The following is a 17091-nucleotide window of genomic DNA, read 5'->3' as shown; positions in this document are numbered from 1 at the left end:
AAGGGGAAAGAGAAGGAGACTTACTTACCAAGCTAATCGCAATTGTCATGAGTTATGCAAAAGCACCGTGTTCCTAGAAACCAAACCCAATAGATTTACCACCTGTTCTTTCAAGCTCCTCTTCATGGCTACCTTACATTGGACCACAAGTGAAGAGGCGCCCATTGGCAGCCTGTGAACTGTGATATCTTTCCATACAAGGGAGAATACTGAGTCACAAGACCAACAGTTGAAGGTTCGTGAGATAAACGTGAGTCACCACATGTCTAGACACGACATCGAGGGGCAGCTTTGTTTGAAGAAACAAATGGAAATTTGCTTGGAATTCAGCTCTTTTAGTACAGTATTTACACCAAGCAGATTGGGTTGTCCTCGAGTCACGTCGCAAAGCCCCCTCAGCCCATGCCAGCCAGCCTTCTACTAGTAGTCATTTAATACATGGGCAAAACTGCCATGGTGTGTGTCGAATTTGTGATTCGTGATTCTAAGAGACGAGATAGGGAAGGGTAACGGGATATCGGGAAGGGATTTTAAGCCTTGGGAGGAGACTGGACCATGCCCTTGCCGGAGTAGCCCTCGGAGGAGAGACCAGTGAGGGGGTCGGAATTTTGTTTCTGTACGCGAGTGGAAGAGTTGGTTAGCCATCTGATGTATTTTTGTTTTCGACGTCGACGCTGACGTTTCCTCCATTCGAAGGACGGCAGTGAAAGATTGCCAGTGTTGTATGCTGCATACCTTGAGGAACTCGTTGGACGCCTCCTGGTACTCCTTGGTCATGGTGTCGGGAGCAGGGCCGGCGAACATGCGGACAGTGGAGAAGATGGCCAAGCTGGCGGCGACGGCGGCCATGACGCCCCAGAAGACGCGGCCGGTCTCGCCGGCGGGGGTACCGGAGCGGGGACCGTGAGGGCCAAAGGCAATCCAGTAGGCTGTTGAGACAATTTGCGTTAGTTTTTTTGTGAGGTTTCTCGATGTGACGCAATGCGTATGCACAGGGATGGGGGGGATGGATATGAGGTTCGGGCATCAGAAAAAGCCAATTGAGAGAGAGCATCGGATGGCATATATAAGATGCCTCCTTCCTCTCGAGCAATTGAGGTTGACGAGCTTCCCTCAATGGCTTTATCTCCCTCCCCCCTTTCTCAATCCCCTTTCGGCCGACATCGAACCACGTTTCCTCTCTCTATCTCGACGGAATGTAATGGAAAATAGTCACGCACCGGCCTTCTTCTCCTGAAGGGTGAGCTCAGCCCAGGGGCCCTTCATGCGGTCTCTCAGGGCCATCCAGAGCTCGGCCTGCTCCTGGAGGGGCATGCCCTCCCATCTCTTCTCGATGTTGGCGAGCGTAGGGTTGGAGATGGCGTGGGTGGAAGCGGCGCGGCGGATGACGGCGGAGTGGGCGCGCAGGCCGGTACGGGCCAGGGAAACGGTCGGGCGCAACATTTTTGTGTCGGGGTTTATGTGTCGTCGGAAAAATCGCTAAAGGGAGAACGGTCGAGTTCGGAGGAGGAGCTCAATTGGAGCGATTGAGGTTCGTGGACGTCGCGGGTGGGGGGGGGTTTCTTGCGAGAGTCGTGATGGGCGTCAAGGAGGAAGAAGAGGGTTTTTTTGGTCTACCTAGAAGTTCCGGGCAATCGTATGATTGGAATTTCGATTGCAATACGCCGGCTGCGACTGGGTGACTGTGAGATCACGTGATACGATTGTGGCCTGTGCGAGAGCCATCCTACCAATGGAATTGAGTGCTGGGCGCAGGGGGCGGGCCACGGGGGGTGTTGCCGGTTCCTTCACCTCGGTGTCTGGGCTGACGGGGAGCTTTACGGGTAGCTCTCCAGTGCACCAACGTGCTGTTTGCTGCTTTCACTGACAGGCTTGCAGCCCAGTGTTGCAGCAGCGCAGCTCCCATTGCAGGGCTCGGTTGTCGGCTCATTCCGAATACCGCCGTTTGACCGGGATCTCAATTGCTTCGTCTTGTGGTCGTTGATTGAAGGTGTAAATGTGCTCCGGGGACTGCTCAGTCACTTGATCATCACTTGTGAGCCTCTTGGGTCCGTATTTCACTGATTTGCGAGCTCAATTGGCTGCTGCATACGAACCGTTTAATTTGTACTTGATGTTGACATCACGGCGCATCTCGGCCGAAGTCGGTGACTTTCCATCAGCCTTTGCGCAACCCAGATATTCAGCCAATGAGCGAATTCTATACGCATCTAGTTGCGCACTTTCTCCCCCTGGGGTGCTGTCTGATATTATGCTCTTGATATTGTACAATTGAATTGAACAGACACAGCTTGCGCTTATGTGCTTTCGAATATCCTACAGCGACTCGATCATCCCGACTCGTATTGTTTCAAGTAGTTCTCTCTTTGGCATAGAGTTGACAAGCTATGCGGAACAACCCATTCTTTGCCTGAACTTGGTTTTTCGTTATGAGTACCTCTCTTTGGGGGACTTATCGTGGTCTCCGAGGTTTGTGATATGCCCCCTAATAGGCCTGGATGTCTTCCGTCGCCAGAATGCAAATAGTTTCAGCTTAAAGCAGGCTGACAGCTCTTTGATAAAATGGTTGTTAAATCCATTGCTGCTCAAAACTTCATGACTTCGGCCTTGAGTTCTCTGGACCTGTGCCGGCTTGGGGGTTTGTTTGGTTCGGAGTCTGTAAATCGGAGGTATTCGGTTCGCTTGATGAGACGGGCTTGGGTAGTTCGAACTGTTTTTGGTCCCGCAGTTTTGCTTGTCTTTCGAGCTCAGGCTTCAATGTGTAGTTAGCTGCTATAGTCAGCGACTTTCGAGTTGGGCCAGGAGTATCTCCTCTGATATCAAATGGTTGGGAGTGGTGCGTACTGATGGAGATGCCTGCCACTACAGCCACGACGATGGGTATAACGTTTCTGAAGCTCATCTTGGAGGTCTTGAATGGCCTGGAATAGTCGAGTTATGGAGCGAATCCTTCAGGCACGATTATCATGCCACGATAGGGAGCTCAATCTTGCAATTGACAATAAGGTAGGCGGCGGCTGTGATGTAATCATCGATGATGCACCCGGGATAGCTCAGGTAGCGTGAACCCAGAGGTCGCGGTCGGTCACCCAAAATTCGGTACAGGCCGGGGCCTGTGCGCACACTCAATCGACTAAAGTGGTTTCCCGCCCCCGTGCCACCGCGTGCGACAGCGTGTACCCCACCAGACGCGCTCAGCGACCGCCTGAACGCGTCTGCTTCAACAATCGGATTATTTGCACCTCGCCTGGGTACGACTACCTTAGGTAATGAGAGCACTACCGCTTTCCGCATCAAACAAGACGAGCCGAAATTTTGGCCACCCAACCTTTCCTAGAAGCCCTTCGCTGCTTCATACTTTACGATGTGTACTTTTTTATGATGAACGCTTTATGTCATGGCAAACTGGAAAGAACTGGGCGAGGTCCCAGACTCGGACGACGAACTCGACTTCGATAGCCAGGATCTTGAGTCGCTGCCGAACCCCGAACCACCTTCGAAACCCACCTCCGATACTTTGCACACGAAAGATGTCCGAAAGAGCATATGGGATGTTCCTGAATCGTCACAGGATACGCCGGCAGACGCGACTACAGATCGTGTAGCAACGGACCGCCACCATGAGGTGTCTAAGCCTATTGACGGAGAGCCGCCCTCTTCGCCGCTGTCTTCGGTGCCAGATGTGGATGAGCTGGACGACCCCTTCAACTTGGACTTGGACGAACCGGCAGCCCAAGTAGTGGCACCTACGACCAAAATGAGGACCAGGTATCTTCCCAACGACCGCGACGACTCTCCCGATCCCCTGGCTGGCGATGATACCGTTTCGACGAGCTATGTTAGAATCACTGCTCCTGAACCTGAGTTCCCCGCCGAGAACGATACCGAAAGCCTTCCACCTCCTAAAAAGTCTCTGGCGGCCTCTTCACAACCCAGTCAACAGAGCCGACAGAGACGATTGGCTGCTCAGCTCTTTGCTAGTTCTAGCCCGGAGGCAGAGGTGGCAGCTCCAGTTGAGCAGTCTAACGATGGCAACACTTCGCCCCCGAGGCCTTTATCCACCTCCTCGGCAGCCTCTTCTGTTGCTTCTCCGGCGCCGACCCAGTCGAGGAAGCAGCCGAGGCCGGCAGCTATTCAGCGGGTGGAAAGCTCCAACAGGGACGAGGAGGTTGCTCGACAAGTCGCTGTGCGGTATGAACGCTCGTTCAGACCAAGAAAACCCATCCAGGAACACCCATACCTCATTGAGAATGCCCAGTACAGCAAGGCTCTCAAGTCACACGGCATCCGGCCGATCAGAATGCCCACAGAGCCAGCCCCGAGACGTCAACGGCCGGAGGAGGATTCCCAGGAGAAGGATTTTGAGGATGATAGCCAAGAACCCACAGCTGATGCGCCAAACGGAACCACAGACGAGAGCCAGTTCAACGGCCTGGATATCCCGCTGAGCTCTAGTCCTCAGCTGATGTCGTCCCTCTCCGATTCACCCCTCCGAACATCATCCCCCAAGCACCGCGGCGGACCGAGTAGCCAACCAAGTCAGGGAGATACGGATAATACCAGCTTCTCCGATGTCGACGATTTGCCATCTCTTGACAAGATTCACCGCGACCTGCTGGCAAACCGATCTGCCAAAAAGCGAAAGCGCGGGAAAGGCACTGCGACCAAGGCTGTGGTGACGCAGACGGCAGCCCCAAATGCGCCCTCGCGTCCGCAGTTTCAGCAGTATGATGAGATTTACGGCATGCTTTCTTCGCCGTCTTCATCGCCTGAAGTACAAACTACTGTGATCAACCATTTGATTGATCCTACATCATTGCCTACAGAGAGCAACGCCGAAACGGTATTTTCTGAGGGCGATGACCTGCCTATCGTGGATGGCAACATGTTGTCTGCTCCTGAGCTCCGGGGGCGAATTTCGGTCGAAAGGGAACCGCCAGTCTTCGACCTGACCGTGGCAGACATGTCCGATGTGGAAGAAGACAATGGATCCGGAGATGTTGATGCGCAGAGCAGTTCAGGAGAGGAGTCGGAGGCTCGGGATGATGGTCGCGAGGAGGTCGGCGCGGCGATTGCAAAGAGAATGCGAGGTGTCCTTCCGGCATCCTGGCTTAGGCTCGACCAACAGGCAAACCGTCCCAAGCCTACTCAGTACCAACGCCCCGATGACTCCCCTGAGAAGGGTCCAAGACGAGGCGTGGCTGTCCGACGGATAGGTCGCTCGGCATCATCTACGGCAGCAGCGTTTCTCTTCGATGACTCAGACGACGATGTGGTCACTACGCAGACGCCTACACGTCCTTCTCACAATATCCAGACTGTGTTGCCTTTCGAGAGATCTGAGGTCACGGAAATCAGTGACGACGACGACGGTGGCTCCGTCGTTGAAGAAGACCAGGTTGACCATATGCTACCAAGCAGAAAACGTCAATTGACTTTGAAAGACTTTCGACAACCCGCCAAAAGGCAGAAAAAGAACGACCGTCTATCAAGCACCCAACCCAAGAAACGCGGGCGACCGCCGAAAAGCGCACTCCGAACTTCTGGAGCTTCCCGCCTCGATCCTTTCTCTAAAAGTCGCAAATCTACTTTGAGCAACACTCGAGCTGTGGCCCGAGCGAAACCTCCAAGGTTGAGCATTCTGGATGTCATCGAACCAGATGCGCCGAAGTTTCTGAAGATTGCGGCTCGAGCAGCTCACAGCAAGCGACACATGGGACGATCCAGTCCTACACACAAGAGCATACGCCTAGCCACGCGGAAGGACAATGTAGATGCCGGCAGAGTGCTCCAACAGTGGAAAGGAGGCAAGATTCGACCTCGATCTGGATTGCAGACGAAGAAACCTAGGCCCACAGGGTCAAGTGGAAGACACCCACTGACTCAACTGCCATCAAATGTCTTCTCTCGTGGTGCTGTATCCTCTCCAAAAGCCCGCAGCGCCACGCAGTCTGATGAACTCCGTCGTGAGACCTCAACGCCTTTGACGCCTTTGCCGGAGGCGCACTCTCGGATAAGGCAAATGTCGAGAAGTAATTCGGTCACAAGCCAGCAGACGCAAGATACCCGAAATAGGCCGGCTCAGCTTGAAACGGATTTGACCCAGCAACCGGGTAGAGTCGGTTTCCAAGCAAAGAAGCGAGCTCTCGATGCTCTTTTCAAGCGTAATCACTCGCAGTCGCTGTCATCGAGAAGTGCGCACTTGGATTCTTTCTTAGATGACACATCATCAGAAGTATCAGGGCACAGCCTTGCTGCTGGAGGCTCTCCTGAGCCTGCAGCAGTCAAGAGGCCCATACTGAAGCGCCCGAGAAAGCCTGTACAGCCAATCCAGATCGATGTAACGGCCGCCCATTTCCGCCACGCAGATGACCCCATGCCTACCATAGAGTTGATAACTCCCGTCGAAACGCCCAAAGCCGCGTTCAACGATAATCAGCTTCTTGGTCTTGGTCCTTTTGGCACACACTATACACAGCACTTTGATATTTTCCCCCTGGACCGCGGGGTCTTCTTTCACGAGACAACACTCATAGGCAGTGGACGGGTCAGCTCAATAGCGTATGACCAGTTTCCCGAGAAGGTGTGGAATTATCGACCCCGAATTTCTTACAGCCTTGGTGAAATGGTCCTTCGATGGGACTCATGGACCGAGCAAGTCTCGTCCGAGTTCGGCATCGTGATGGACGGGATCCTCGAGCAAATTCTCAGGCCATCGCTGTCTGCAAAAGTCACACTCAATGGCAAAGCAGCGGCAAGATTTGTTCTGGACTACGTCCAAAAAGCGATGAGCTTCACCAACGATGCCGATGCTGCCTCATTCATCGCTCGGGTGTCTGATGTGGTCAAGTCTTTCTTGACGCGCTTCGAATCTGAAGATGTCAGTGACTTAGCTCAACGTCGGGAACTGGCTGACGTGTTGTCGAATGTATTCCTCGTTGTCTCTTACGCCGTCCGCCTCTGTCAAAAAAGTCCGGCGCTGATGACAGAGAGCTTTGCTATGGAGGCGCTTCTCAGAAAAACTGCAGAAACACTGGTCCGATCGCTACTCGGCATTGGCCTGGATGACGTTACGCAACTCTACGATGATCTTCAGACCTTAAGATACCGCGAGCGTGGCATTCGCTCCGACAAGTTCGTAGCACACGCTTGGGTAGTTCTCATAAAGGCCCTAGAATATCTTCGGATTCCTAGGATGACATTCTGGGACGTTACATACTCGTGCATGATACAACCAAGTGTCATTCATGGCATGGACTCCCAAGAGTTTGAGAATCTTTGGAAGAAGATGTTCACGCTCCTACCCTTGTGCGAATTTGACGATAATGGTGTGGTCGTTTCCGATAGGAGACACCTGGTTCCCCTGGAAGGGTGGAACTTGCCCCAGCAAGTCCTCAAACGCGTCTTCCAACTATACCGCGACAATCCCCGCCAGTCTCCAAGCTTCAACGACTACTGCCGGGCACTAGTGTCCAGATGCCACTATCTGGTCGATCAATGGGGTTGGCAGAAAAGCAGCGGTATCATCGGTACCATCTTCGACTTCTTTGGCTCGCAGAACTTATCTCATCTGCGCAACGAAGAAGCCTTCCGCTCAGCTCGTTTCCTAGACAGCCTTCATCTTGAGCCTTCTCTCCTTGTCGAGCCTGAGGATAGGTGTTTCCACATATTCCTCAAACTCGTGGCACTAGCCATCAAGAGGCTGAGACAAAATGGGGCAATCAACGACATTCGGAATTTGGTCGCTCGCACACTGCCAAACCACGACCGGCAATATTCTAAAGAACAAGACGTTCACCAGAATGACTTAGCCGCTCTCAGGAACCATCATGATCTCTTATGTACTCTGTTCTGGGCAGCGCCACCTGATCTTCGTCCCGGCATCCACAATCTGGAGAAATTAGTCATTCCCGCTAGCTCTCATAAGGAAGCCTGTCTTATTAACCTGCGGGCCTGGAATCAACTGGCAAGATTTGTTGTACACGAAGAGTCCGCCGCGTCATTCAACCCGCTGGCTAGCTGGCAGGCCAATGTCTTCAAGCAGCTGTTGGACCAGTACAACTCTGCCGCAGCAGATATCCAACAGCAGTTCTTAGCACTGTCTAAGGATGATAGCAATAATGTCAGCGAGGACCTGATGAACTCCATTGTGGCTACAAACAAAGCTGCAACCATGGAGATCATGCTGTTCTCAGTCAAGTCCTCAATGGAGGTTGTGCAGTATGCGAGTAGTTTGGAGTTGGCAAGGCTTGCCTCTAGCCCTTGTAAGATAACCTGCTAGACGTTCAGCGTACTTGAACTAACAACATTCGCAGATCAATTACAGCAAGTCTTCCAGCATTTCTCTACTTTGCCAGCAGACTTCCCGTCCACGCTTCTCCAAGCCTCTATGACCACACTGGAACGTCTTCTTGGCCGAATCGAGTCGGTCTTCAACGAAGCAGATGATAGTCAAGACAGTATGGCCTCTCGGACTTTGGAGTCCGAGGATGCTATCCTGGTAAGTCATGCTCATACTATTTCTTCGTTTACGTGTCTGACACCTTTCTAGATGCTGGACCGCGAATTGGCTGCTGCATTCCTTTCAGCAGCACGCTGTCTCTTGTCAAATCAATCGCGCGGTAAACCTGGCAATTCAGGCGTGTCAACATCCTGTGTTGAGCAATCCGTCGTGGTATCTGGCATGATGATTGGTCTTTTCGTACGCTGCGGAATGATGGTGAGTTGGTCTGAGTTGATTCAAAGAGCCAATCGATCGCTTACTATTCCTAGGCACTCTCGCAGGTTTTTAAACCTACTAAATATGGGCTATTCGGGAAAGCGCCAAGCAAGCTTGACTGCGAACAACGACAATACCTTCCACTCTTCCTTTCCGTTGTCGCGCAGAAGGGAGCAACCATTAATCTGGAGGTAAGAAACGCGACTGGCGCGTGATCCATGAATACAACTAACATGACACAGGATATTGGAGGAAGCCTTTTGCTGTTGTGGCTCATGGTCATCATACAGCCGAGTCACTGCTTGAGATTTGAGAACCGGTTTGGACAGCAGCTCCAGCGGCAGGGCTATCCTTTCATTCCGGACAAAGCAGGTCTTGTCGTCAACCCAGGCTACGCGGCCAACCGTGACTTTTTTGAGTGTGAGTATTTGCGCAAGTTGACTTCGTGGCACGGATGACTGACTATGCTCAGACGCGGCATCTTGGATGCGGAAATCTTTACACACAGCCGACGCTGCCTCCAAGAAGAATATGCGGTCGGAGTTCGAGAGAGTGCTTAATGCCGTCATGATCCAAATGCGGGCTGACCTTCAAATCATGACCGCAGACGAATTACAACACCCAAGCTATATCAAGTTCGTCCGCAACATCATTTCCCTCATCAAGGCTCATGGTTCAGACATCTGTCCCGTACAAAAGTTCTTTTTGGAAGTGAGCAAGGAGTATTCGCCACCGATGCAGGACCCGCAATTACAAGCAGCGTTGATCCAGTCATACGGATTCAAGCTTGCGGAAGGCGACCCCAGAGTCCCTAGTACGTTATTCCACTTCTTGCTCAATAACTTCAAGGGGGCTCTTCAGCGTGGCCGACTGCCGCATGAGGTTGTCCTCCTAAAAGGGGCTTTGGAAAATGATGCCATCATGTCGTTCGTTCTCAGCAAGATGCTTCCCGCGGTGCTGCATGCCACCCTATCTAATGTCGAGGCCTACGCGATGCTCGATGTTTTATGCGACGCGCTTGGACTGGCAATAAAATCGTCACCTATTCCTCGTCAAGTCAGCGAAGACAATATGGGGTGCATTGCTGCCTTGGTCACCACCACATTGGCGTGGGCAAACGCCCTAGGACGGAGCATGCTTAGTCCTGAGCATGTTCATGTGCTCCGACGCATCACTTGGCTCCTCAACGCATTTCAGCCTTCTCTTGAAGCGTTCTCATTCATGGTTACAGAACCTCGAGGCTGGGACAACGTTATGTCGATGTTACATTGGTTCAGCCTGCTCGCCCAAGGGACGCAAGAGTATCTTGAAAACCAAGAAACCCCTTTCATAGCCGCATCGGGGCTGTTTCGCCGACTCAGAACTCTCAATGAGATCTTCACGATCCAGGACACCACGGTTCTGACCTGGTCAGAGCATATAGGAAACGACATCAGTAGGAATTGGGTCACGACAGGACCATTGTTAACGGTATCACCACACAACCGTGGCACACCTTCAACGCAGTCTGGGATTGGATCACTACGGCCTAAGTGGGACATGCAAGAATTGACGACGAGTCTGCTAGATCAAATGCGGAACTGGCATGAGTGGTGGACGAGGGTGAAGGAGTTGCCAGCTGATACTGAGGAAGTAGATTTCGGGGAGGACGTCATATTCTGAGAAAGGTATCTGTCGTAGAGCAGTGTCCAATCCTTACCCCCAGAAACAAGTACATACCATTATGCCCACAGCTATCTACCAAGGATTCAAAAATAATCTTCATCGCCGTATCTTTAATTTCATTGAATTACCTACGCTGAGTCATCTACGGCTGGGTCCAGGATCCATCGTGAATGATCTTATTACGATTTACATACTTCGGTGTGGGACTTTCGGTGAGCGTCGGTGAAGACTCTGCCGAGATTCCGCCGTTCTCACTAAGCATGGTACCGGCTTCAACAGCTCGAAAGCAAACAAGGTCTCTTTTGACACGCAACGACACCGCCAATTGCTGGCATTTTGCTCATTGTCCTTCCGAATGTATGCAATAGGGCCTCGGGCCCTTGCATCAGCCTCAAGAGTCTCCGTTACATCGAGGTTAGCGCTTTCGGTCGCTCATCGCAGCCAGTGTCGACATTTCCACCCGTCCTTTAGGTTGCGGAAGAGCCCGTCCGAAGGCGGCGCAGAAGACGGCAAACCACCAGACAAACCGGCCGGCGAGCAAGAGGACGGCAGTAGAAGCAAAGATGGCAGCATAAGCAAGACTGAGTCGGTCACGGCGGAGTCGGCTTTTCGGAGGTCGAGAGGCGGCGCGTTCGCCTCTGCGAGAGCGCGCCTCTCAAGGCCGCGGGCCGCTGACGAGCTGCCACCGGTGAAGCTGCCGCAGAGCTTCCTCGACAACAGCGTGTCGCTGTACGATCCCGAAAACCGCATCAACACCCTCACGAACGACCTGTGGCACCATCGATACATGGGCGCCCGCTGGCACGATCTGCTCTGGAAAGATTTGGATCTCGTCTTCAGCCATGCGTCTTGGAGCGAAGCGAAGTTGCAAGATGCGCTGCGCCGGGGCAATCTCGAAGCCATTGAGAGGAGGAGCCGCCTCCTTGCTGAGGCATCGCAGTGGCTGAGTCTCTCCATTGACGAGATGCGATCTTCGAACAACCTGCAGAACTCCCGCGAGCCGCTGCCGACCACCGAATTCGCAGACATGCTTCGATACTCGAACAAATTCGTCCTCTCGAACCTTTTGTCGCAACACACCAGAGCAACGACGGACGCCGATCCAACACAAGATCCAGACAGCGTACTGCAATCGCTTGTCGAGCAATACATCGAAGAGGGACGGCCGAAGCTGCGACGTGACGGACTGAGGTTATTCGACCCCCGAATCCGCGGCGAAGTCGTCACGGCTGTGTGCGCGGAGCTTTCTCTGCAGCCGGACGCAAGTGCCGCAGGCAGGGAGCTCAAGAGACCGCTTACTGTCGTCAACATCCCGAACTACACCGGCCGAAGCCATACCAAGAAGCTCATGAAGCACGTTGCGTCATGCGCGGAAGCCGATTTGATTCACCTCGATGCGCAGGAGCTGGCGATGCTTGTCGGCGACTACATCGGGCAGGACTGTGCCTACTCGCGCGGCTCGATCTCTATGCTGGGATATCGGTCTGCCGAGATGAACGGACGTCTCGTCAAGAACGAGGAGCCGTCCAAGCCCAACGACGAGGATCTTTCCGGCGAGATCGAAGCGGCATGGGTCAACCTTCGAGATCACGGGGTGGATGGCGGTTACGGCAACCCAATGGACAACGAACTGCAAAAGATCAAAGAAGGCCCCAAGGACTACATCCTTCCTTCTGTCGATCGATGGGAAAACCTGAAGATCAACGCCGTTCTCGAGGAGATTGCCAACTCGGCTACGAAGATGACGTCGAAGCCGGATCGCAACCTGATCATTCACGTGGACGACTTCGTCGAGCTCAACATGACGCTCGAGGGTGCGCTGCTCATCGGTCGACTTCGGACCATCGTAGACACCATGTGGCGCGCTGGAAAGAGAGTGACCCTGGTGGGCACCTCATCCAACGAGAACCCTTCGGAGCAGTACGCATCGACGCTCAAGGAGATCGCGGCAGAGGAGTGTTTGATCCCTTTGCCCCTGAACTTCCAGCGGATCACCGACGCTGCAAACATCAAGAAGATTTACGAGGCCAATGACTTCTTGCAAGAGAACCTGCGAAACATCCAGCATATGCTGAAGAGCATTTCTGGCCAAACGCGAGACACGAGTAAACTGCGCATCGTCGGCGTGTCAAAGTCCTCGCCGCCGCAGTTCCTCTTGGATGACACACACGGCTCTTATATGGAGGTCTCGCTCATCCCCCGCGTTCTGGCAACCTCCATCCTCCCCCTTTCCGACGTATACCACATAACCCGCCTCTTCTACGCCTGCGAGGGCACCGTCCGCCCCGACGAGTCATGGAGGGTTCTCTTCGACGTCGTCGAGTCCAGCAGCTACAGCACCGCGCAGCTGCACCGCACCCAGGACCGGCCGACGCGCTCCAAACCCTCCTCTGCCGGCGCGAGCTCGTCTGCCGACATGCAGAAGCCCGAACCCGAACGCCTCCGCGTGTCCGGCAACTACAACGACTACGAGAAGAAGCTCCTCAGCGGTCTCGTCAACAGCAGCGAGATCAAGACGACGTTTGCCGACGTCCACGCCGACGCGGAGACCAAGAACAACCTCAAGCTCCTGACCTCGCTGTCGCTCGTCCGCCCTGAAGCCTTCACATACGGCGTCCTCGCCACCGACAGGATACCGGGCTGCCTCCTCTACGGCCCGCCCGGCACCGGCAAGACGCTGCTAGCCAAGGCCGTTGCCAAGGAGAGCGGCGCCAACATGCTCGAGGTCAGCGGCGCCAGCATCAACGACATGTACGTCGGCCAGAGCGAGAAGAACGTGCGCGCCCTCTTCTCGCTCGCCAAGAAGCTGAGCCCGCTCGTCATCTTCATCGACGAGGCCGACGCCCTACTCGCCGCCCGCGGGCAGCGGAATCGCGCCGCGCACCGCGAGACCATCAACCAGTTCCTGCGCGAGTGGGACGGCATGAGCGACACCAAAGCCTTCATCATGGTCGCCACCAACCGGCCCTTTGACCTCGACGACGCCGTGCTCCGCCGGCTGCCGCGCAAGATCCTCGTCGACCTGCCCCTCAGGGCCGACCGCGCCTCTATCCTCCGCATCCTCCTCAAGGGCGAGACGCTCGACGCCTCGGTCGACGTCGACGACGTCGCGCGGAAGACGGTGCTCTACTCCGGCTCTGACCTCAAGAACCTCTGCGTCGCGGCCGCCATGACGGCCGTCCAGGAGGAGAGCGAGGTGGCGGCGCGGCACACCGGCCCGGAACCCTACGTGTTCCCTCCCAAACGCACGCTTGCGAAACATCATTTTGATAAAGCGCTCAAAATGATCGCCGCCAGCGTCAGCGAGGACATGGACAGCTTGAAGAGCATCCGTCGCTTCGACGAGAAGTACGGCGATGTCCGGGCCAAGAATAGCCAGAAGAGGAAGGGTATGGGCTTCGGTGTGCTGCCGACATCGACGGATGCTGAGGAGGCCAGGGTGCGGCAGGCTGTTGCTTGAAGAACGCTGGGTTCGGGTTTTGACTGTTATTCTCTGTTCGTCTTCTTTGTAATGTCATTCTGGCTTCGCTGAAGGCAAATCTCCCACCCTTGACTTGGAACCATCATCAGAGAAATGGATGGGACGGGGGTGGTCTTTCAGGCGAATTTGTACGATTTTTGTTGTGTGGTGGGAAAGAGTTTCCTTTGAGGACATCCCCATCGTGGGCTATAGAAAGGGGGGAAAGGAAGTGAGTGGTGAATTATGTATTATCATTGAGAGGACACACGCCATCTACGATCAGGTAGTCAGGTAGCATCCCAAAGACTTGCCGAGTAAAAAATAAGGGACTAGCGAGAGATGGGCTATGAATTACCACCCTCATGAGATGGGGTTTTGATAAAAAAAATTAGCTGAGTTGGCCCTTCTTCGCGATTTACGAGACAGCATAAGGTGTGATTCGACACGACTTTTGTGCCCAATGAACATTTAGTAAGAAGCGTGTATGGCTCGATGTGGTTTGCTTATTCCTGAATAAAGCTCCTGATGGTTTCGCATTTTGATGTCTCTTATACAACCCGACCCCGATTCTCTCTCCGTCCCAGACTTTTCTCACCTCAAGTGCAATCTTCAGGCCTCGGTGGAAAGCTGAACCCCCTCAGCAGCAAGAGCCCGCTGATAATCCCCCTGCGCCCTCTTCAGCGCCTCGAGCGTCGGCTGCATAATCGCCAGCACGGCCTTCCTGCCACCTTTTTCATGCTCAGGCCGCCACCCGCGAATCTTCTTCCCCGTCGCCTTGTAGTGATCCATGATCTCCTTCTTCTTGGCCCGGATGATGTCGTCGCGCGTCTTCTCCGCCTCATCGGCGACGGCGTGGATACGCTCGGCCGAGCGCTTGAGGGACTCGACGAGGTACTGCAGCTCGTTGGCGCGGTCCGGGTCGCCCGACAGAAACGCGTTCCAGAACTGGTGCAGGAACTCGACCGTCGTGGCGTGCGTCAGCTGGCACCGCTCCGCGACCTCGACGGGCAGGCCCATGGGGCGGGACTCGTCCGCCGCCGTGTCGCCGTACTTTTGCGCGCGGCGCTGCCGGATGCCCTTCATGATGTCGTCGCCTGCGGCTTTGCGCGCGGCGCGTGAGCCGACGTGGGGCGGGCGCCGCGATCCTCCATCGTCACTGTCGCTGTCGTCGACGATGCCGATGCCCGCGCGGAGGTTGAGGCCGCCCGCGCCGTCCGTCTCAATGGTCTCGAGGTCGGTCTGGATGTCAAAGAGGACGTCCGAGGGGTTCTGCTTGGCGAAAGCGAGTGCGTTTGCGGATTTGGCCTCGTCCTTTTTCGCAAAGAAGCGGTTCTGCTCCTTGATGTTGAGTATGATTTTGTTCTCCTTTGCGTCGCCGCGCAGGTCGCGGAGGGCAATCTCCGCCCACGTCGAGTCTTCTTCGGCCTCGGCGCCGGTATCGCGGTCCGAGGGGGCCACGTTGGCGAGCATACGCTCGCTGAGACTGTTGAGGGTATTTACAATAGGCACATTTTTGCGCGGGCGCATCTCGACATCCTTTTGGTTTCCGCTCCGGAAGCCGCCCTGGTTCTCCTCGTTGCCGTGGACGTCAATGATGTGCGGCACGCTCTGCGCCATGCTCTTGCGCTGGAACATTGTCGTGTTCTCGCTGGCATCGTGGGCGTCAAACAGCGCGTCGCGCTTGATGCCCTCCTTTCTCTCGTCCGTGATCCTATCTCCCTTCAGCGTGCGGAAGAGCTTGCTGAGGAAGAAGCGGGACCAGAACTCGCTCTCGGGGACCTTGGGCACGTTTTCGTCGTAGAGCCGCTTGACGAGCGGGTGCTGCGCCATGATGAGCTGGACCATCTCGACGGTGATGTCGAGCTTGAGCACGTCGTTCTCCAGCCGCGGCTTTATCGCGGGGAGGACATTGTACGCGCCCTTTTGCTGGTTCACCTCGATGGCGTGGGCACGCAGCAAGTTTGTGCGCGTCGACCAGAACTGGGCGTTAAAGGCCGCGTCCGATATCGATTCGGGCTTGGTCGCGCGCGCGTCCATGTACGTCTGGTGTAGAGTGCGGTCCTTCTTCATAAGGGACTGCTGCAGCTCAATGTCACCCTTGAGCTGGGCGTCGTCGAACCAGCGAGCGCTGTTGGGCTTCGCGTTGGCGGAGCTGGCGAACGCCATGGACGAGCCGCCGCCAGCGCCGCCGCCACCACCGTTGGCACCATTTGCGCCGTTGGCCGCGTTCGGGGTTGAGTTGCCGGAGGGTTTGGGGACATTGGGATCGCCGGAGCGGATATCGGCCAACAGCCTCGAGAGCAGGTCCTTGATGGCGTTGGCCTCAGACCTGGCTTCTGGTGATGTGAAGTGGAAGAGGTAGGGCACTTGTTCTGTTGCATCTGGAGGCTTCTCAAAGATTTTGAGCATAACCTTTGCTGCGCTGTCTGGTGTCTGTTGCAAATCTGTGGCCCAAGTCAGTCATGCATAGTACTGTCTCGTGTGACGGAAGCTCACTTGAGATATTAGCAATGACCAGGGAGACCGTAGGCGGGCCATTCCCAGGTGCTGGAGTCCAGATGACGGACTGTTGATCCGGCGTCAAGGTCAAGACACCATCCTTCTTCTTGAAGGCCGTACGACCTGACGGTATCGCCATCTTCAGTTTTATATAATGTGCTTAGAAGCTGCTGCGAAGCATAACGTTGAGACCTTCACTTCGTCACCACCCTGCCAAGCCACCTCAATGTGAACTGCCTTCTTGCCTCGAATGAACTGGCCTGGGTCTTCGCAGGGATGAGACCCGATACGTCAGGGGCGGCCCACCAGCCAGATCGACAGTAGATTGTCGCGTACGATTCAATAATTCTGCAACGGTAAGAACTTATCGCTCCAATGCGGAATTAATGTGGTCGTGTGGAATGAGAATTGTTCAATGTCTTTCACCTGGGGTTGAAGGCTCGAGGTTCGAAGCTCCAGCCACAAGAGCGTATGCTGCCTGAAGTGGCTGTCGGTCGCCAGCTGGCGCTGTCTTACCAGTTCTTGACGGGCCGGCAGGTGTCATACGTTTGACCTCACCAGACGACAAGCCAGTCACAGTCGTCCTTTTGGCTTTAACCACAGTCACTCCAGGTACACGTTAACTGGCACTGCATCGTCGACAGGTTACACAAGAGAGCCATGTTTTACAACGATCGTGGTGATTTACTATCAAGCCTACCTGGCATACTTACCTGCCAGGCTTTTCCTTATGCGAGCCAAGAACCAG

The 17091-nt window shown here is 54.6% G+C and overlaps 4 protein-coding genes across 4 annotated transcripts; 1 reads left to right on the top strand and 3 right to left on the bottom strand.

Moving 5' to 3' along the window:
* Positions 1 to 530: 530 nt before the first annotated feature.
* CTAM01_03453 (cytochrome c oxidase polypeptide 5) lies at positions 531 to 1443 on the bottom strand (the record flags this gene model as incomplete). Its single annotated transcript, XM_060519488.1, has 3 exons — positions 531 to 614; positions 736 to 929; positions 1221 to 1443. The coding sequence occupies 3 exons, from the start codon at positions 1441 to 1443 to the stop codon at positions 531 to 533; spliced, it is 501 nt and encodes a 166-aa protein (XP_060385694.1).
* A 1150-nt stretch (positions 1444 to 2593) lies between these two features.
* On the bottom strand, positions 2594 to 2902 carry CTAM01_03452 (uncharacterized protein; the record flags this gene model as incomplete). Its single annotated transcript, XM_060519487.1, has 1 exon — positions 2594 to 2902. One exon carries the CDS (start codon positions 2900 to 2902, stop codon positions 2594 to 2596), a length of 309 nt encoding a protein of 102 aa, XP_060385693.1.
* Positions 2903 to 3397: 495 nt separating this feature from the next.
* On the top strand, positions 3398 to 13844 carry CTAM01_03451 (Mus7/MMS22 family protein; the record flags this gene model as incomplete). The annotated part of the gene is made up of 6 exons (XM_060519486.1): positions 3398 to 8264; positions 8316 to 8500; positions 8552 to 8719; positions 8962 to 9139; positions 9192 to 10251; positions 10856 to 13844. 6 exons carry the CDS (start codon positions 3398 to 3400, stop codon positions 13842 to 13844), a joined length of 9447 nt encoding a protein of 3148 aa, XP_060385692.1.
* A 609-nt stretch (positions 13845 to 14453) lies between these two features.
* CTAM01_03450 (TFIIH p62 subunit domain-containing protein) lies at positions 14454 to 16482 on the bottom strand (the record flags this gene model as incomplete). Its single annotated transcript, XM_060519485.1, has 2 exons — positions 14454 to 16288; positions 16341 to 16482. The coding sequence occupies 2 exons, from the start codon at positions 16480 to 16482 to the stop codon at positions 14454 to 14456; spliced, it is 1977 nt and encodes a 658-aa protein (XP_060385691.1).
* Positions 16483 to 17091: the final 609 nt, after the last annotated feature.

Source organism: Colletotrichum tamarilloi (assembly GCF_030869305.1).
Source record: "Colletotrichum tamarilloi strain Tom-12 chromosome Unknown Scaffold_8.1, whole genome shotgun sequence".
Taxonomy (NCBI): Eukaryota; Fungi; Ascomycota; class Sordariomycetes; order Glomerellales; family Glomerellaceae; genus Colletotrichum; species Colletotrichum tamarilloi.
This window is presented reverse-complemented; position numbering and strand designations above follow the sequence as displayed.